This window comes from Eucalyptus grandis, chromosome 6 (assembly GCF_016545825.1).
Source record: "Eucalyptus grandis isolate ANBG69807.140 chromosome 6, ASM1654582v1, whole genome shotgun sequence".
In the NCBI taxonomy this organism is placed as follows: Eukaryota; Viridiplantae; Streptophyta; class Magnoliopsida; order Myrtales; family Myrtaceae; genus Eucalyptus; species Eucalyptus grandis.
Window position 1 is genome coordinate 7,806,610 of NC_052617.1, and position 21,065 is coordinate 7,827,674.

At 39.8% G+C, this 21,065-nt stretch overlaps 2 protein-coding genes across 4 annotated transcripts; both read right to left on the reverse strand.

The window, feature by feature from the left end:
• Nucleotides 1–8,999: 8,999 nt before the first annotated feature.
• LOC104448176 (transcription initiation factor TFIID subunit 6) lies at nt 9,000–14,359 on the reverse strand. The gene is made up of 12 exons (XM_010061967.3): nt 13,968–14,359; nt 13,576–13,662; nt 13,163–13,264; nt 12,974–13,082; nt 12,676–12,779; nt 12,436–12,573; nt 12,230–12,325; nt 11,663–11,787; nt 11,111–11,243; nt 10,709–10,834; nt 10,509–10,632; nt 9,000–9,736 (listed from the first exon to the last, which is right to left on the reverse strand). Exons 1-12 carry the CDS (start codon nt 14,094–14,096, stop codon nt 9,390–9,392), a joined length of 1,620 nt encoding a protein of 539 aa, XP_010060269.1. The 5' UTR covers nt 14,097–14,359; the 3' UTR covers nt 9,000–9,389.
• An 828-nt stretch (nt 14,360–15,187) lies between these two features.
• On the reverse strand, nt 15,188–19,951 carry LOC104448177 (syntaxin-51). 3 transcript variants are annotated; one of them, XM_010061969.3, is made up of 6 exons: nt 19,704–19,951; nt 18,263–18,481; nt 17,272–17,477; nt 17,016–17,116; nt 16,849–16,893; nt 15,188–15,546 (listed from the first exon to the last, which is right to left on the reverse strand). In XM_010061969.3, exons 2-6 carry the CDS (start codon nt 18,475–18,477, stop codon nt 15,415–15,417), a joined length of 699 nt encoding a protein of 232 aa, XP_010060271.1. In that variant the 5' UTR covers nt 18,478–18,481; nt 19,704–19,951; the 3' UTR covers nt 15,188–15,414. The 3 variants fall into 3 exon arrangements, with proteins under 3 accessions (XP_010060271.1, XP_010060270.1, XP_039172121.1); XM_010061968.3 differs by lacking the exon at nt 19,704–19,951 and adding an exon at nt 19,330–19,527; XM_039316187.1 differs by lacking the exon at nt 19,704–19,951 and adding an exon at nt 19,354–19,524.
• Between the last annotated feature and the right edge of the window lie 1,114 nt (nt 19,952–21,065).

Below are 21,065 nucleotides of genomic sequence, written 5' to 3' on the forward strand. Positions count from 1 at the left end.
TTTATGATTGGGTGTCGGGAAAAGTGCCAAAAAAGTCCTAAACCTTTTGTCTTTGTGCCGATTTAGTCCTAAACCTTTTTTTGGTGCCAATTTAGTCCTAAACCTTTTTATTTGGTGCCGATTTAGTCCTTCCGGCAAATTTAGACCGGAAAATGCCTACGTGGATACAAAGTCAACGCCGGCCGTCCTACGTGGCCGAACCGGCGCTGACATGGATGCCTGAAACAAAACGACGCCGTTTTATTAAATAAAATAAAAACCCTAGAACCTTCAAAACAAAACGGCGCCGTTAAGAGCTCTTACGTTTTCCCTTTTCTCACTTGCCTCGAATCGTCTTCAACGATGGAGGAAGAACCCCAAATCCCATCTGCCCAAATCAATTCAGTCTGAACTCAAATTCAAGGAGTTTGCTCAAGCCAAGTTGCTCTTTGATCGAATCGACTCCCCAATCTAGCCTAACCCCTTCATCTGCCCAAACCCTACAATTCGGCCTTCAAAATTGCGAAGACCCGACTGACCCAATTCGAGTCGCCACTCGATTGACCCGATTCAGGTCGCAACCGGATTCGACCTCACTAAACACGACAAAGTGATCCGCCATGGCCACGCCGTTCTTCTGGACGTTTCAGCCCTACCTTTATCAGGTAAATTTCTGAAACGTTTTGCCTAGGAATTGCGGAGGATAGAGGTTTTGTTTGCTTTAGTTAGAGTTCGGATTCATTTTCCGTCAACCCCTTTTTAGCTCAGGCCAATGCGTATCAAGCAATCATTTTCTTGCGGCCGAGATTTAGTGAATTGAAAATCGCGGAGCTAATAGTTTGGAAGAGGTATTGGTGTGTTGCGACAAGTGGAGAAGTTCTGCACTTAGTATTATCCATTTTAGTGAATCAGCATCTTTGGATGAGTGGAACTTTGAGTTTGGTCGGGAACAAGGTTCCATGATTCGAGTTTTGGGGGTGTCGGCATGAGAAGCAGTAGATTTTTGAGTCGGTTTGTTGAGGTGAAAATGGTGCCTGCTGCATTTGTGTCGTTGTTAGTTGGCTTGTATGATTTTTATCACTTTTATGTGCATTACTTTTCAGCTAATGACCTACTGGAATCTATTTGTACATTGCAATCATCGGAAAAACTGCATCTTTGTTGGTTGGATTGTATGTTGTATCACTTTTATGTGCATTCCTTTTCAGCTAATGATATGCTAGAATCTCTTTGTGCATTGCAAGCATTAGAAAAAGCAGAACGTGAAAAATATTTTCTTGGGTTTATGTGATGAAATGTGAGAACATCATATGGGATAATAATTCAAAAATTGCGATCAAGTTTCTTGAGAAGATCAATGGTAAGAGGTCTAATTAGCATTCCATGTAGGCAAAATTATAGATCCTCTATGCTCTCGAGTGATGTAAGTCCAGTGACAATGTGGGTTATTTTGGCTCTTAAAAAGGCTAATTTTTCTTAAACCTTTGTAGAAAGTGATTAATTAGTTTCTCTGTTAAAAAAAAATTGGATATAATTTCTACCCATGCTTGTGTGACTAGCGGTTGCTCATCTTAGACTTCTAGTTTGTAAAGTTTTCTGATCATCATCCAATGTGCAATCTCTTGTGGCTAGGTTTTTTAACGGACTTATGGGATTGACGACAAGAGGAGATCAGTGAATTCATGACGATATCATCAAATTTGTCAGACTTAGTGACGTCAGTCCGTCCAATTGACAACGATACGTATGTATTTTGCTATTGTGCGTCGGCCCGACGCCTCGGTCCGACGCTCGGCCTGACATCTTCGTCCAACGCTCGCCCGACGCCTCCATCCGGTGCCTCCATCCGACGCTCGCTCAAATTCGCCCGGCGCTTGCTTGACTCTCACTCAACGCCTTCATCGTCTTCTTGAAATTGCGGTGCTTTATATTTATGTTGAGGGTTTAGCTGTCTTGATTTCACTTGAATTTTATTTTAAATTTCGTTGACATGGGTTTGTTGTAGTAATGGGTGTGTGGTTGTTGAACTGGTTCATTTGAAATGGCTGCGCAAATTGCTGACGTGAGTTTGTGGATGGTCTCGCGTAGAATGTCTCTGTCTCGCCTAGAATTTTTGGTATTGTTGCTGCTTTTGGCTCATTTGGGATGACTATATTACTTTGAGTTGTTGCCTCAGGTTTAGATTGACAAAGTTTATTAGGTATATAGAGTTCCTAATATACTCCTCATTCTAATTTCCCAAAGCTCTTGACTGGATCACCTAAATCTCACAGCAATTAGACTACGCTCCTCCCATCCAGTCATGCCCCAAACCAAGTCACCTTTCTTGAAGTTTGGATGTACAATCAATCATTTGCTCAATTTTCGTTAATATATTCCTGGTTCACCTTTTCAGTGTAGCATCCATGTCCAGTTCTTCCTTGTAGTTGAAAGCATCATCAAATCCAAACTTGTTCTTCAGCAAATCAACCTTTTTTCCCGAACATAACAACAAGCAAGAATTTTAAGTAAATATAAATCAGGAAGAGAATATTAAGCAAATTCTATTTAGGGAAACACTAGACAGATGCGGGATGATTACCTTCTCTTTGCTACCGACGCTACCAAACCCGACACCTCATTTTTAAAACCTCCTTGTTTTATTGAGTATATAAAATTTGGCGTCCAAACCCGACAATTTTTTAAATAAACTTGGTCAACTCTTTTTCTTTGTTTAAAGCTTTGGGAAATAAATTCGTACATGCTATGTACTCAAAATTAATCCATCAAACGTTGCACGCACCTAGTTTAAAATCTCCTTGTGTTATTGAGCAAATAAAATTTGACGTCCAAACCCGACGCCCCATTTATTTTTTATTTTCTTGCCCAACCACCCTTTTTAAAAATAATCTTGGGCAACTTTTTTTTCTTCAAAACTTTCGAAAATAAATTTGTATGTGCTCCCGTACTCAAAATTAATCCATCAAACTTTGCACGCACTTAGTTTAAAACCTCATTGTTTTATTGAGCATATGAAATTTAGCGTCCAAACCCGACGCCCCATTTATTTTTTATTTTCTTGCCCAGCTACCCTTTTTGGAAATAATCTTGGGCAATTTTTTTTTCTTCAAAGCTTCCGAAAATAAATTCGTACATACTCCCGTACTCAAAATTAATCTATCAAATTTTGCACGCACCTAGTTCAAAACCTCATTGTTTTATTGAGCATATAAAATTCGGCGTCCAAACCCGACGACCCATTTATTTTTTATTTTCTTACCCAACTACCCTTTTTGGAGATAATCTTGGGCAACTTTTTTTTTTTCTTCAAAGCTTTCGAAAATAAATTCGTACATACTCCCGTACTCAAAATTAATCTATCAAATTTTGCACGCAGCTAGTTCAAAACCTCCTTGTTTTATTCAGCATATAAAATTCGGCGTCCAAACCCAACGACCCATTTATTTTTATTTTCTTGCCCAGCTACCCTTTTTGGAAATAATCTTGGGCAACTTTTTTTTTCTTCAAAGCTTTTGAAAATAAATTCGTATATACTCTCGTACTCAAAATTAATCTATTAAATTTTGCACGCACATAGTTTAAAACCTCCTTGTTTTATTGAGCTTATAAAATTTGGCGTCCAAACCCGACACCCCATTTATTTTTTATTTTCTTGCCCAGCTACACTTTTTGGAAATAATCTTGGGCAACTTTTTTTTTTCTTCAAAGCTTTCGAAAATAAATTCGTACATACTCCCGTACTCAAAATTAATCTATCAAACTTTGCACGCACCTAGTTTAAAACATCATTGTTTTATTGAGCATATAAAATTTGGCGTTCAAACCCGTCGCCCCATTTATTTTTTATTTTCTTGCCCAACCACCCTCTTTTCATGAATTCCATAACCTAAGTAAACTAAGAATCCAGTCCATAGTAGCCTTTCACACACCATAAACGTCAAAGTAGTGAAGACCACACAACACTTGGAGGGTCATGGATCAATTTCCCATACATCAGCAACAAACAAAAGAGGGTGGTTGGGCAACACATCATCGACAAATAAAAAAATAGCCACAACACTTCTTCCTAATGCCGTCACTTCTTGTAAATTGGAGTTACTTCCTCTTTTTTTTCTTCTTTCCTGTTGGGCCTACTGCGTTAAATGGAACTTCGCTTGCAGCTGCTTGTGATGTTGATTCAACTTGTACTTGTATATCAACTCTATTGCCTTGTCTCGGCACTCATACTCTGCACTTGACATTGTTAATTTCATTACTCAACAAAATTATCCTAGTAAAAACAAAAGTACTAACAAAAACATTACTTACACTCCCATGAGATAATGGTGTCCTAAGAGCAGCACTAGCAATTGGTGTCCCACCAACACTTTTACTTGCACATTTGCTAGTACGCCGCTTAACCTGGAAAGAATAATATTCATTTAAAATTTATTCATGAAATAAACATGAAACAATAGATATGAAAGTACTTATTGAAAGTTTTTGCCGAGGTAATTGTGTTTGTGATGTTGCAGTCTTAGCCTTCTTAGTTGGACATGTCAAACTGTTGTGTCCTGTCTTCGAGCAACTTCGACAGGTCATTTTCATTCCTCTTCTTGACATTCTAATACCACGTGCGACCTCACCTTCCTCCCTTCTTCTTTTCTGTTTGGGCCTACCGAGCTTCACCCTAGTCGGAAGTGGTTCAGGTGCCTCATTATTAGTTTTTTTCCAAAATTTCTCTCCCCGAACTAGCATCATCATATTCTAATATGTAGCTAAGAATTTTATCTTCATGTAACACTCATCCACATAATCATATGCATCATGTCGCTTATGATCTATAGCTGAAATGGCATGGGGACAAGGAATACCAGTAAGTTGCCACCTCCTGCAAGTACAATCTCTCTTGGACACATCAACTACATACTTAATACCCTTATCCAACACCTCATATCCAGCATCGCCATTCCATATCACATGGCAATAAGTTGCGCCAACTCTATTTTCTTCCAACTTTTTAATGATTCTTGGACCACAATCCCTTCTCCATTGAGCACAGGCATCCCTCTGTGTATGCATCATTGTCATGATCATTATTCTCATCTCTTCTAACATACTATAAATAGACTTACACCTGGCATCAATAATTCTTCCGTTGAATGCTTCACATAAATTGTTATCGACAATGTTGCATTTAACCTCAGTAGTAAAGAAAGCCCTACTCCAGTACTTTGGCTCTGTTTGAATCAAATCATTATACGCAGCAAGACTGATTTTCTTCAATGCCTGTGTGTGTTCATCAAACTCCACCATAGTATTGCTCTTAGCACATTGCCAAAATAGTCTTTGCATTTGTATTCCCTTATACCTTTGGCCCCAATTAGCATAAATGTGTCTAGCACACATTCTATGCTCAGCTAAAAGCAACAAGTTCACCACGGCTTGAAGAAGGCCCTAAAAAAGATGATTTCAATGTTAGCAACATACTACAAGAGTGATCATTTACAAGGCATAACACTGGAAAAAAAAAATAACGAACTTACCTTTTGCTTGTCACTAATTATAACCCAGCCTTGTCCATATGTGCCTATCATATTGAGGTCATACATCAAACTTGTCAAAACCAAGTCCAAGTGTCTCCACTTTCAACTCTCACAACCGCCCATGCAATTGGGAACATTTGGTCGTTTGCATCTCTTCCAACAGCACACAATATCTCCCCTTTACAAATTCCCTTTAAAAAACAGCCATCTAACCCCACAACTTTTATGCATCCATCAAGAAATCATTTCTTACATGCAGCAAAACATATGTACATTCTCTCAAATAATGCTTTAGAATGCATGTCGGGCTTTTCAACCTTCAATGTAACAAAGTACTCCCGGATTTGTCTCTCTTAGCTCCTCCACATAATCCCATAACTTTGAATATTCCTTCCTATAATTTCCCATCAAAACTTTAAAGGCAAGCAGCTTCGCTTTTGCACTGATCTATAGTTACATTTAAGCCCAACTGCTCCTTAATAAGTTCCTTAAAAGCAATGGTTTTTATAGTTGGCATTGCTCTAAGTGTACTAAAATATTGATCCGCCAACTAAGAACTTGTGACCCTCTTATTAGTGAAACTAATGCTACAAGTATGCTCTTCATGGTAAGCCTTCACATGGAATGATCCAGTTCTAACATCAAAAGATGCAGAAATCTTCCAAGGACAATTTACATCGACACATTTTGCCCTAACAAATTTCTTTTCATTCTTGACAAATTTTATCTCTCTACGCTCGACCACTGAATGCTTTTTGACAACATCTTTGAATTGTATACCATCATCAAACATCATAGATGTAGTAAACACGGGCACAATACAATTAGGATCGTACCTTGGATACCTACTTCTCCTTCTTGTAACTTCATCTTCTGGCTCCACATCAAATTCCAAACTTTCATCTCCATCTGTTTCATAATAGTCTGTTTGGTAATTGCCTTTAGCAATAACTATGTCGATTGTTGGGGATTAGATGATTCTCCGATAGACTGTTGAGATGGTATAAACTCTGCGAGAGGTTCCCTTATAATCCAAGCCTTTGTGGCCATTTTGTGGAATTCCTTGAGTTTTTTCCTTCCATCTACAAGGTCTTCGTTATCCCTATTATCATCATCAGTCAAGAATAGTTCATCGACTAAGTCCATGTGTTCATTTTCCGAATCGACTTCAACCATAGATTCATCACCCTCTAACTCAGCATAATCACCCTCATCTACTGAGTAATCATAATCTAAATCACACTCATGCTGAGCAAATGCCTTATCACCTAAACCAACACCCTCACTAATGCCCTCGCCCTGACAAATGCCCTCACCAGCACCCTCAACATTGCCCTCGCCCTGACAAACGCCCTCACCAACACCTTCGCCATTGCCCTCACCATGACCAGCACCTTCACCTACCGTATTGTCAAAAGATTCTCCATACACCTCAATCAATCCATGTCGCAAATGATAGAAAACTAGATCGACAATAGTGCTATCATTACATATATGTCTCAACCCATCTTCTAGAGATTTCTCAGGAAGCTTAAAATATAGTTTTTCGAATTTACCATTTACCACATTCTCAATGTCTCTTATGAACCTTTCATGGCTCATAGAATCGATATTTAAGTGTACTAAATCTATCTTTCCCCCGATATATTCAAGCATTGGGCGATGAACAAATTTGCCACCGTGATAAAAGCAAACCAATGTAGATTTGTTGCTCATCTTGACCCTACACAAAATGAAAACATATATTATAAGCATATGGAGACTCATAATGGAGCAACAGCATAATAGATCCAATGGCAAATCATGATTCTGCTTTTAAGCTATTGCTATTCAAAATACTGCAATTGAAGTTCAACATGAGAATCAACAAATTGAAGGTGGAAGATGACAAAAGACTGCAATTGACTCCAAATATATACAGTCCAGGAAATGGGTGGGCCATATAAGTAGCAATACTAAAAATTCAAACACACATTTATACAGATTGCAATTGAAATTCTATCGCATGTTGTGCTTTGACTTGGCCTTTATAATCAATACCGTTCTTTGAAGTTTTGGTCTCCCCTACCATTAACTCACTTGACAAACTATTGTGGTTGCCCCTAAGATCAACTTGACCAGAACGCAATCAAGATACACCTACAGCCAAGTTTCGCTTATGTTTAGAGGAGATGATCGATTTTGTGTTGCCTCTTGAGAAATAGTTTTTTTTTTTTTCATATGGAGAAATAATACCAAAAAAAAAAAAAACTGCTTCCAACCTTGCACGGTTTAGCTCCGTACGAAAAGTATTCATTTGAGGGCCGGATTCAATCACAAACGCATACCTTCGTACATAAAAAGTAGAAATGCTAAGGTAAAGCAATCCCACAACAACCCATTTATACTAAAATCAATTCATACGCAATCATCGCATATGAGAACATAGAAATCCTTGTTAAAATCAATTTGTACTAAAATCAATTCAAACGCCACCTGTTCGATGAAATTTCTGAGTGAAATTAGAATGCATATTCTCCAAAGGAAATAAGTTCAATAGCAATTTATTTCAATGTTTTGCTTCTCAAAATATAATGGTAATATTGTCATGTCTTTTTTTGTCTTTATATTCTGTCAAGCTCATGTGAAGACAACAAAAACCTAAAAATTTATTGGACGTTAGACCAACAACACGGCTACAAGGCATGTTGAGTGTTGAGTGTCTAGATATCATCAAAACAACATCGTGGGATGTATTGACAAAATTTGAGGGTTGGGACCACAACCACAAAAACATACCTTTATGTCGGCTGAGTGTCGACAACACGAGCAAATTGGGACCACACACTTTGTCGTCTTCGGTGAGGTCGAATCCGGTTGCGACTTGAATCGGGTCAATCAGGTGGCGACTCGAATCGGGTCAGTCGGGTCTTCGCAATTTCGAAGGCCGAATTGTAGGGTTTGGGCAGACGAAGGGGTTGGGCTAGATTGGGGGGGAGTCGATTCGATCAAAGAGCAACTCGGCTTGAGCAAACTCCTTGGATTTGAGTTCATATTGAATCGATTTGGGCAGATGGGATTTGGGTTTCTTCCTCCATCGCTGAAGATGATTCGAGGCAAGTGAGAAAAGGAAAACGTAAGAGCTCGTGAGAAAAGGAAACGTAAGAGCTCTTAACAGCGCCGTTTTGTTTTGAAAATTCTAGGGTTTTTTTTTTATTTAATAAAACGGCATCGTTTTGTTTTCAGGCATCCATGTCAGCACCGGTTCGGCCACGTAGGATGACCGGCATTGACTTTGTATCCACATAGGCATTTTCCGGTCTAAATTTACCGGAAGGACTAAATCGGCACCAAATAAAAAGGTTTAGGACTAAATCGGCACCAAAAAAAGGTTTAGGACTAAATCGGCACAAAGACAAAAGGTTTAGGACTTTTTTGGCACTTTTCCCATTGGGTGTCGGCACAGTAAAACAAATTGCCGAGAAAACGAACACCTCGGCAAAATGAACACAGGACTTCAAAAGGCCCAGAATAAGGGCCAAATATTGGGCACAACTGTCAATTCACAGCATTGCCGGAAGGTCCACTTTCCGGCTAGAGGCCCAGTAAAGGCTTAAAGAACCCCACTCGCGGACACAAACTAGAGCAAACTTCACTTGCTTCGGGCCAATCACAGCTCCACCGCATCCCCCAGTTATAGGGAAAATGACTGGATCGTCCTTCGGCAGAAAAGCAGAGATCACCTTCCGGAATCCAAGGGACGGGACCAGCTCAACGGCTCTTAACGTATTACCCTTTCCATTAACTACTAGAAGAACAATTAAAACAGTTCATTGATACAGGCGAACATTAATTTTGCACAAAATGCGCCATGATGAGATAAACAAGATACACAAGCTTAACTAATCACAGAAAAAAGGACAACTCGGGCTTCGGAGTGAAGCAGAACATGCTTTCGCCGAAATATTCAAACAGCGAGGCGAGCAAGTGTCCAGCATTCACATCCTCTTTCCAAGCCTGGGCTAAGGCGTTTGATGTCTTTGAAGTTGAGCCGACACCGGGATCCCTTCCTGAGGTGCCTTCACTGGGCAATTGACGCAATACGGAAACACCAGGACCCCCCACTGCCCCTGAAAATCCGCTCCCTACTCCTTGCATGGAATTAGCAGGCATGCCACCAATCATTCCCTCTGTGGCTACTCTTTTCAGTGGCGGTTGCTGCCTTAAGTTATCCGAGCTCGCTCTTCGTTTATCTGAGTGCACATATGAAGTACATTACATGTAAGAAGGCATAAATTAACCGGATCAACAGTTTGATTTCAGGGAACATAACTGATTAAAAAGATTGCAGCAAGATTATCATACACTTATCTAAGATAGGGGAGAAAAACGAAATATGAACACAAAAAGAGAAAAATTCAAAGATTGTTACATATAAAAGCAGAACTAACAAACACACAGCCGGGCAAGCATGAGTTGGAATTGGTTCTTTAACAAAGATTTATATCAGCCACCATTTTAGCTAGTGGGAACCATCCGGAAGACAAGATCTCCATTAACAAGCAAGTTATAGTGCCGCTATAGTAAAGACCACGCACACCATTACCCCATCTAGTGAGAGAAAATAATGCTGCTATGAACTATCTATCTATCCAGAAGAAAACACCAGACAGTAACAAAAAACAATTCCATTCTCAGCTGTTGGTGCTCAATTTTCTGGACCCAACGTATCAGCAGGCAGCACTAGGACCATTGGCAGTTGAATACTAAAGTACTGACATATAACACCATAAGACAAGACAGGCAAATAGTCTCATCATTCCTATTAAGAACATTCAATTTGTAGAGGCCTCAAGGGCTCACAACAAGTTGATGACAATGCAAAGCATATTAACATTCCAATCATGTGCAGAACTGCTTTATACAGGCAATTACAAATCCACAAAATCAGTACTTAATTATCAAACAATGCTAGTGGGAAACTCAATTGACAATATGCAACTACTATAGGGTCTGAGCTCATACTTGACATCGTGACCATCCTTGACGTCACGACCTTCCCGTTGGTCTTCCAAACAGCACGAGTAGGGGGTGAGAGCAAATTGGGGAGCATCTTTAGTCGATTGTACATACAAAGGCCAGCCGCACTCTGAAAGCAACAAGTTTATACAATTAGACTAATTTGCATACCCGTATTCTCTGGCAACACGAGACAATAAACTGACCAGCAGTGCTCCATAAACACGCCAGGCTTCAAGCCTCTTTATTTCATTTCTTTGATTCTCAGGCAACAATTCTGATGAAAGAAGTTGCAGATAAGGTTCAAGATTGGGTATTATCAGCAGCCGAACCTATGTTGACAAAGATGGCAAATTGATTAAAACCAACACTAACAAATTATTGCAAATGAACAAGACCAAAATTGAACATTGACATCTCCAACAAAAGCCAAAAGTAAGATTCAAGGTAGTTCATAATTTTTGCGATGAAAATCGCGAATCATAAAATTACAAGGATTAGGGAAGTTCTAAAGTGAGTGAACTTCAGTCAATTAAGTGGAAGCTATTTCTTATATTTTAAAGCATCTAGTACATAGGCACTACAATCTCTACCAGTGCTGAACATACCACACTAGGTCCAAGCGCTGCTAATCCTTTGATTGCACCGTAATGCTGAGGCAATGACTTCTTTGGATCGAGGAAAGCATGAACGAGGGTCCGTATGACACGCGGCTGCAGATTATGGTAAACATGCCCGTATCTGCAAAAAATACCCCAGGAAGTGTGATTCGCTGATTCTCATAAGCCAGATAAGCAGCTATAGCACATGTACATGCCTGCATGCAGGTCTGACCCATGAGTGGGCTTTATTCCTCTTCCATCTCATCACAGTTTTCTTTTCATGTTAATTCTCCCAAATATGACCAGCTAAAGGTTAAATAAAAAGTGCATAAAGTATTATGAACATGGGTGACGTAAATTATCTAAATTGCCACAACTTAATGAAAATGCTTCTCCCCTCATCCCTTACGCTTGCACAAGGACCAAATGCCAAGGAACAAGATCCGAGGCAACATGAAAGCTCTCGGCATCATGAAATGAGTGGGGAATAAGTATTTCCAGGTGCTCGACATCTTTAAAGGGAACTCAAAATAAAACATGAAGCAAGAACATGACTACCTTTTACATATTGAAGCAACCAGACTCGCTGACATGTTTCTGAGCTCCCAGTGATTGTCACTTAACCGATTACCCAATCTTTTGGTAACAAGACAAGTAATAATAGATGGCATCAATTGGTGCAGCTGGAGAGAGGAGATTTAGAAAGTTGAAGATCAATCAATGACAATATAAAACTTTCACTTCAAACAACTGCGCAGTAAACAATTATAGGGTGCAAGTAGACTGAAACTGTATCCCACATTCAATTATTGTAAATAAGGCCCTCTAGATAGTCCAGGGGTAGAAGGCAAAGATATAGAGAAAACAAAAGTAGGGATAACTCAAACAGCATATCATATTCATGCTGTTATTTAATTCCGCAATCTCATAACTATAAGGTACAGCTGTCCACTTTACAGGAATACACAGGTTTTTCCACACTCAAAACTGATAAGAGAAAAATAACTTAGATGTCGGCATCGTTCATCGGATACTCATTTCTTTTGTCCATTTAACATCATCATATAACATGAATGTAAGTCCTATCAGAATTAGATTTGAAAAACAGCTGATGTTGTGACTTACATAGGGTTCAATATGAACGTGCGGATTTTGAAGAAGGCTTCCCACAATGCGTACTAGGGCAAAAAGCAAAGAGATCTTGCTCAAATTTCGTGTAACCTAGATAATCAGACAAAGGAACTAAACTAAGAGTAGGCAGTGAATGTCAAAACATTTTGAGAAAATAGTAGTGAAAAGACGACATATAATACAAGAAGAATAAGTAGTACCTCATCAGCAATAAACTGCGTAAAATAAGGAGTCAGAGGATGAAGACCCGAGTCAGTGGCCAAGCTTACAAGTGCTTGGTCAAAGAGGACAGAATCCGAATTGCTAATAGTAAGTTTTCTAATTTTCTCAAAGTATAGCTGCACAGCATAAAGAAAGAAATGTCTTAGCAAATGATCTTCTTGTTAGGGTCAGGGAAACTAGGGAAAGAATAGCTGCATCAAAGAATCACAATACTTCACCTGAAGCTCCCTAGATAGTACACTCCTAATGGGTAATTTGATGTCAATGGAAATTCCATCTTCCCTGTTTTCATACTTTTTGCCATCTGATGCCGCTGTGAGTCCTATAAATGAAAAGGTAAAACCACAATAAGTAACAGAAAATCCTTTGTTATTCATCCAACATATTTTACATAATAAGGATCCAGAGAGGAACAAATATCCCTTTGAAAATCAGAAAGCAAAGACTTATTTTTGTTTTAATATTAAGTTAATTAAGAAGGTATAGTTCCAGCTGATGCCAAATTTCACAGGATACCTTCAAAAGCAGGGCTTTCTGGAATTGCAGGCTGAACCCCTTCAATCGCTAACCAATGAGCAGAAACTGATGTATCAAGTGGAGCTCTCGGCAAAGGTGCATCAACGATCTTCAAGCTAGAGCTCATTAGAGAACCTATGTGAAGGACTTAAGATGGAAGAATCTATAGCAAAATCAAATATTTCTTACATCTTTGAATTCCACGTCCTTCTCATCTACATAAAACAGGTCATTATGTCCAGCAGCTCTTTTGAATCGCAGTGCATCACTGGAGGCGAATCCGTATATTGGCTAAAACAAGGAAATGGCACACAAGAATGAAGAACTACATTGCAGAGAGAATGCCTGTATGAAATGTGACCGCTGTCACTTGGCACATATATGAAGGGGAAAGTTATAAAGAAAGGCTTCACACAAGAGGTCTTATCAGGTCCTTATTAAGATGAAATTCTTAATGATGGTTGTATTCACATATAATTGCAATAATACCTTGTTCCATGGCAAGATTAACCGCAAATGGAAATAACCTATCCCGCTATCTTCTTATCCAAACAGACAACACTATTTTCCTTTAAGTAATAGCAGCAGCATATGATAATCACCTCCACATTTCTCAATTTAAGAGCGCTGTCCACGTCGTCAACAGTCAGTGCCGTTCTCCTCGAGTGGCGCATGCATTTGATCGCCTCCTGCAACTCCCAAACAGGAAAACCCCCAATTAACACCACATCAAGACCGTGAACTGTTATTCCAACGACAACGCTTCTGCAACATTGATTCACGGATGGAAAAAATAGCTTCCCACTACAACCCCACAACAAAAGCCCCTCATAACCTAGGTAATCACATCCCGTCTTCGATGCAAAGTTTCTGTTTCTACTAGCGCACACCAGCATAGCGATCATCATTTCTCACAGCTATCAAACACCATAAACAAATCATCGCAGTGCGGTAATGGAGTCGAAGAACAAGGCAACGGATTCGGCGACCGTACCTGCATAATCTCTCGGAGGTGGTACTCGACGTCGGACGCGACGGCGACGGCGACATCGGAGGCCAAATTGGGAACGCCGATGGTCTGCGCGAGGACCTCGATGGACTCCTTCGGCACGAACGTGCTCATCTCTCTTCTTCTTCTTCTTCTTCTACTACTCAAGCGAGCGACAGAACCACATCACTCGAGGCCTCCACCGAAGCTTCCTCCGTCAGAACCAGGAAGGAACCGCGGACAACACGTCAAAGCGAAGAAAGTAAACGCGAATCGATCGAGATGCGCCTTCGATCTCTCGAAATCAAGGAAGAGGATCTTCGATTCTAGGGTTTATGCTGCGAGTGCGAGACGAATCGACAGTTGAATTCCGATCCGGGAGGGAACAAGGGGTTGGGGGAGACTCGCGCTGGCAATGAACGGTCTACTATTTGTGGCGTGGGCCCGAAGCGGGAATGGATCAGCTCCTCATGGGCCGGACCCGAATGGAAAGAATCTATCGCTTGGGCCTCCGAATGAAGAGCCCAAGAAAGAAGTATCTATCGACCATCTCCCATCAACTGCATTGAGAATCCTTATTCCTAGATTTTGGTAGCTGCATCCAACCTATCTTACCTTATATTATCTGTATCTGCCAGATTATTTACTCGATTTCATATAGTAATAGCGCTCGAAAAGCTACCCTTTCTGTGCAAAAGGAAAGGTTTCGAGTTCATCCGATTTTCTGCAGTATCATCAACCATGTACTACCAGCCACTATTTCAATCAAAACTCAGGAGCAGTTGATCGAAAGAGACGAAAGGAGGCTTTCCTGCAAGGGCCACGACATCCGGTTTCACCTCCTTCAATTCCCCCGTTTTCGCATGCTAAAAGGCATCAGAGGTTAACTCTATCAAGTATGACAAAACCATGCATTCATGCATCGTGCCAGTGCCCGTACACCAAAATCTTCCCCTTCAAAAAATTATTTGAAGAGAACATATTGACTACTTTCTTTATCTGGGAAAGAAGAGCTACTCTCATAGGAGAGTTTCTCGCCACGCCCTAAGAATAAAGATGCTACCTAGCCTCTTGGCAGCAATTCCACAAAGTTTGTTGCCCAATAAACACGGCATTGTGAGGAAAAGCTCAACCTTCTGAGTATACGACACGGACTGTCAAGCAATTTCAATGCTATACATGGGGTTCTCTATGGTTGTCCATGGACCAAAACCAGTCAACCGAAGTGAAAAACGTTCAGAACTCTGAACTTTACTCATTTACTGAACAGAGCAGATTGGATTCACAATCAGTCCTCACTTAGAACCGCCCATTACTTCACACAGTTGCTTCAATTTTCAGGACAAACACAAAGCAAACAGTGGAACACACCCAAAAAAATACAAAGGAATGTTCACCATGGCCAAATACAAACCACACCGAGGCAAAATTAGACGCTTCTCAGTTGTTTGATTTACAGGAACTTGATCAACAAATATACAGCCACGACCAGAATCACAATTCCGATAACAGACAAAATCATGCACATGCAGGTGCAGCCTCCCTTGGTGCGCTTGTTCAAAATTGCCAGGTTCTTCTGCACTCGCTGTTCTCACAACAAAACAATCAACAAAATGAATATCCTTAAAAAATTTAGCAAATGAAATGTGCAACACATAAACAGAGACATTCATAAAAGAGACGCACGCTCATTGAGAGAGAAGAAAAGAGTACAGTTCCGTCAGACAATAAAACATCTCAACTTGCAAAAAATGCACTGGTGCAATCTTATGTATGAGTATTATAACATCCATTGGACTAGGGCTGCATTGGCAACACTTTGCCAAAGCCCTTTCGGGCTTTGAAGGCCTTGAGCAAATATAAGTACCATTTGACAATTCTTTTGGAGAGCTTCGGGAAGATGGAATTGCATTTCCAAAGCTCTCCAAAGGTCTTTAACCCAAGGTAGGTCTGTGGGTGTTGAGCATTTCCAGAATGCTAATATATTTTTCCTTCTAACTTTGCCCTCACTAAAATTTCAAAATCCCGAAAATGCCCTCATCAAGCTGGCGAGGCTAGATCTGGCAACCGGCAAGCTCAAGTGACATCATTTGGGTCACAGGACCTAAGGTGGCATTGCCTGGGTTCACATGACCCAAGCAACACTGTGTGGGGTTGCCTAGGTTGTAGGAACCCGGTGACGCCACCTGAGGTTGTGTGACCTCGGCCAGGCTGACTGATGCCAAGATCTGGCTCACCAACGAAGGTTTGAAGTTTTTTAGTTATTTATTTTTTTAAAAAGAGGAAAAGTCCTTTACAGCAGTAGTTTTTTCCAAACAGCATCTAGAACAAAGTTGTTTCCTAGTGAACTTTTAGATTACACTTTATCATACACTATTTGCATTTAGAAAAATCCCTTTCCTTTGCATTTTCCCAAAATCTTTTCTCGAAAGTCTTAACAGATGTGGCCTAAGTATGAAGAAAAGAACCCTATGTATCCTCAAAGTTATCCATTACATTTTTGAACCATGAACTATATCCTTTAAAGCATATAGAAAAGAACCTTAAGTATCCTCAAACATCTACCTCAAAACAATTTGGATATGAAACCTAGGGAAATACATTAGCACATGCTCTTCAAGGTCAGAACAACATAGAAAGTATAGAACCTCTGGTCTCATCCTTCTTCCGTGTTTCAGAACCCATTTGAGACATTCTTTCATGAAAGCTCCAACTTCCACACAACTATGAAAAATTCTAAGTTTATTGAGATTCAATCCCCTTCATTGAAACTCTTGGGGATAGCATACCATAGCTAGAAGAAAGGCCACTTATCCCGAGTACTAACCAACTAACTTCACTCAGATTCCAGCTCATAAAAGCTGATATGCATTTGCAAGAAAAATACCCGAAGACGAGAGTCCGTAACATCCACATGTTGGTCCAAGTTATCCTGTAGATCATAAGAGGCAACTGAATAAACTTCCAACTGGAAAATTTAGTCACAACAATCTATAGATGAGATAATGACGGATAAAAAAATGCAATATACTGTAGACAATACACATCACATACAATTAGTCTGGTATGCAAGTCAAGTTCCTCGTTCACTGCCAATGCGATATGTTTTGTGCTTACTACTGTCTCCTCCAGTTTCTCAAGACCTTCATCTTGTTCTGTCAAAGGCACACAAAGACAAAGGCTTAATTTTCTCACTGGTGCATAGATGATAGATCAGCAAGAGGAGAAAAACTCTTATGTCCAGGACTTCCCATGTGCTAAATTCCAAGGGTAGGGTGGCAAGTGAAAGAGTCCTAGATTAGAAACTTGCCTCTCATTACTTGTCGCTGAAGAACCACGATTCCTTGATTGTCCAATCCTGCAGTCCTGCTCATGGCATCCGCAGGCTTTATCTCTGGTCCAAGCAAGCTATCCCTGGTAGCAGAGTGTGACATTTTCAACGTGGAATCCATCTGGTTCACTCTTGTTCTCAGATTCGAAAGCAAGTCCTTGCGACGATTAATCTCTTTCTCCGTTCTGTGTAAGAAAAGAGGAAGCATTGCCAGAAAATCAGAAAATAGTTGAACTCACAAAAGTAGCAGAGACTACGCCTACTAACACCAGCATTTTGTTTCCTACAGCAGATTTAGGGACCAGAACAACAATTCACGATTTTACATACATTTAAATAATTCAAACAGCTAGAAGCTCTCGGCTTCTTTATCAAACCACACAAAGAAGACAAGTGAGAATGTACTCCCCTTTCACACATTGTGACAAAAATTCAATCGCCATTTGCAGGGTCCAAAAACTCCCATCCAAGTCGATTAGAAACTTATCTAAAAAAAGTTAGCATGCTTAAAAGGAACATATTAACAGTAAAGAAGCTCAGATCATTGTAAAGATTTAGCCTGACACAAGAGAGATCTTATGATAAATTAAGACTGCACATGGATCAATCAAAGTAAAGTTCCATACATATACTTGTACAAATTTATGCTGAAAATTGGCTCCTAGTAGCTCTACACTAGAAACTATGGAAAAAATGATTAAATGCTGAAGCTCATTTTAGCCAGTAACAATTCCAGAAAGATCTTAGTCTATTTGTTGCTAGTCATCATGCCAAGAAGAAAGATCAACATACAGAAAGATCATCAGAGCAATAGCATCAACAAACAACTTTGCGATCAGCAAATTCAACAATTCATGGAAGAATATAATCATCAATATACACCATACAATCACCGGAAGATACTTCGATAGAGGTCCAAAATTCATAATTTCCTTGGAGATATCAAAGCAATGGCATGAAATGGACTTACATGGGCCTGCTGAAGGGCTTCGTCAAAATGTTCTGTAAGCTGTCAAGTCTAGTGTTCAATATAGTAATTTTTCTCCGTACAGCAGATGCATGACGCATGCTTTCAGGTCCTGAAGTGGGCATTGTACCGCGTTCAGCAATCATGCTACTGATCTCCTCAGCCAGTTTTACTGCATCATTATATTCTTTAATCCACGAATCTCCAGAAGAGGCCATCCTCCTAAAGGAAAAAAAGGAATGATAAGTTGCAGTTGAGTATAGAGATAAATAATAACTTCTATGACACCATACAAAGGAGTACAACTTCTATGAAGTGCCCACCAGTATAAATGAATAATGAAAATGAAAGAACGCACATGAAAGATGCGGACATGACAGTAAAGTAAAGACTGTAGGCAAATCAATAGCAGTGCTTAAGGAAAGTTACTGGTAAAGATTTTCAATCCACAGCTTTTTTCTTAAAATCCAGTTTTCAAACCATCAGTTGTCACTAAAACTAGAAAAAGAGTACAGAGCATCAGCAAAACATATCCCCAGAGAACCTACTTAGATGCTCTTTCAAGCTAAAGGCTGAATACTGGGGAAGACCCGGATAATCTTTCAGCCAGACCCAAAAACACACACCACTTCACTCAAAAGCCAACAAATGAGAGCGCTATGCAGCATAGCTCACAAAGCTTGGCATTTGTTATCCCTACTTTTCAATGGGCACAAGAGTGAAAATGCAATATAGAACATCCAAAAGACAAACTCCTATGCCATTAAAAAGTAGACCCAACAAACAGTGATTGGCCACCTTGAATCAGACTAGAGGAAAATGATCAAGTGGGCAAGCAACAGAGCATAAGGTAACGTATCCCCAAATCACATCGAACTTATTATATATTCTTGTATTCAAGCAAAAGAATCCACCAGCAATCTCAAGAACAATCTCAAATCTTATAGAATGAACACAGCGAGACGTCACACGCATCAACGAGAACCATCACGAGGTCTTGGATCATCCGCTGATCCATCACAATGCAGCCACATTCAAACGGCCTCCAATCTTCAACAAGGCTAACATACCCTGGAAAATCCCACACGACATACATGATTTCCGAAGTATCGCCCCAAGATTCACACTACGACAAGAACCTCAGCTTGCACGTTCAGTTCTTTTCCCCCAGCGACGCGCCACGGACCTCTAGCATAAATCGATCGATCCATGCCCCCGCCCAAGAACCGGACTACCAACTCCTCCCGCATTGCACCATCGCACCAACAAGCACTCCCTACCTCATCGAACGACCTAGTATCTAAAAAAGAATTCACCCGGATCGCCGACGAGGAGAGGTGCAATCGAGCCGCGGCGCCGACGGAGTGCCTTCCGGTACAAGAATCGAATCGAAGAAGGGAAAGGAACGAACCAAAGAAAGAAGCGATTGAGATAAGGGGAACACCTTTCGACGTCTCTCGATCTCGCCGGCCACGGAGAAGGGGTGAGAGGGGCAAATTGATGGGGCCGACTTGAAGACGCGATGATCCACAGGCGATCCTAATGGAAGGTGACCGACCGACTGCAGCGATGGCGATCGCTGCCCTTGCTGATGGTGATGGAGAAGATGATGGAGAAGATGATGGATTTCTTTCTGTGGAGAAATTGGAGGAAGGGTGACCTAGGTACAGAGAGACAGAGAGGGGAATTCCAGCGTTTAAATCTTTTTTTTTTTTCTTTTTTGTTGCTTTTCATTCTTTCAGGATTAGATGAAATAAGGGAGGGGGTAAGATCATGAGTATTATATACCAAAGCCATGCTTCATCATTGATTCAATTTTGGGGAAAATACTAGGTATGAACTTATAGATTCACACGTCATGAGTCTTATAATTTTTTTAAATTCTGGAATACTAATTTAAAATGTGGAAAGAATGTAAAAAATGATTTTAACTCTCGAATAATTTCAAACAAACCAGGCCTAGCAATTGTGCACACTCAATGCAATGCACTAAAATGATCTTTGAAGGATTAAGCAAAAATCTTGCTAGAAAAAAGATTAAACAAATTCACTTTATTGCAAACATTGAATGGGAATAAATCATTGATGCATAATGTAATACAAAGAAGTTATATCTATGTGGAATTGGATTTAATAGTTTCTTAAAAGATTATTGCCATATATATATTATAAAAATGAAACATATGAAATTAAAATAAAATAAAAGTAATAATTTTCACATTTATGCATGGGAACGATATATATAAAATGAGTAGTTGAGAGATGCTGGAAAAATAGTTCAGAATCATACAAATAAAAAAAAATCATGAAGATTACCTTCATTATTCTTTAAGCGCCGAATTATGATTCTTTATAGTAAAAACTTATCGACATGAGGCTGCACATCCTCTGTTTTTACATCAACACCAATAATATTGTCCGGCCATGTAGTCGCCTAGACAATGCCGACATGGAAAAGAAAAGTTCATGATCATTTGACAGTTCATGCACTGTGGCCCGCAATGAACCACTTGTTAATTCCAAATAGAAGAATACAACGGAAAACAAAATAAACGAGTGGGCCAATTTGGTTACACAAAAAGGTTTCTAAAAAATAAGAATAATTTTCAATTTCCCTTTTTCTTTTCTGGTCTAACAATTTACCTTTCTTTCCCCTTTTTTTTGGTGAATTTTTTTTTTCCCAGTGAGTAATTGAGAAATGGACCCTTTTCTAGGAATGGAATCATTAAAATATGCCAAATTCCATTAGATTTAGGTAAGTCCTCGCATTTGAGAATTCCTTATCCACCAAGCCCACCATAAATCT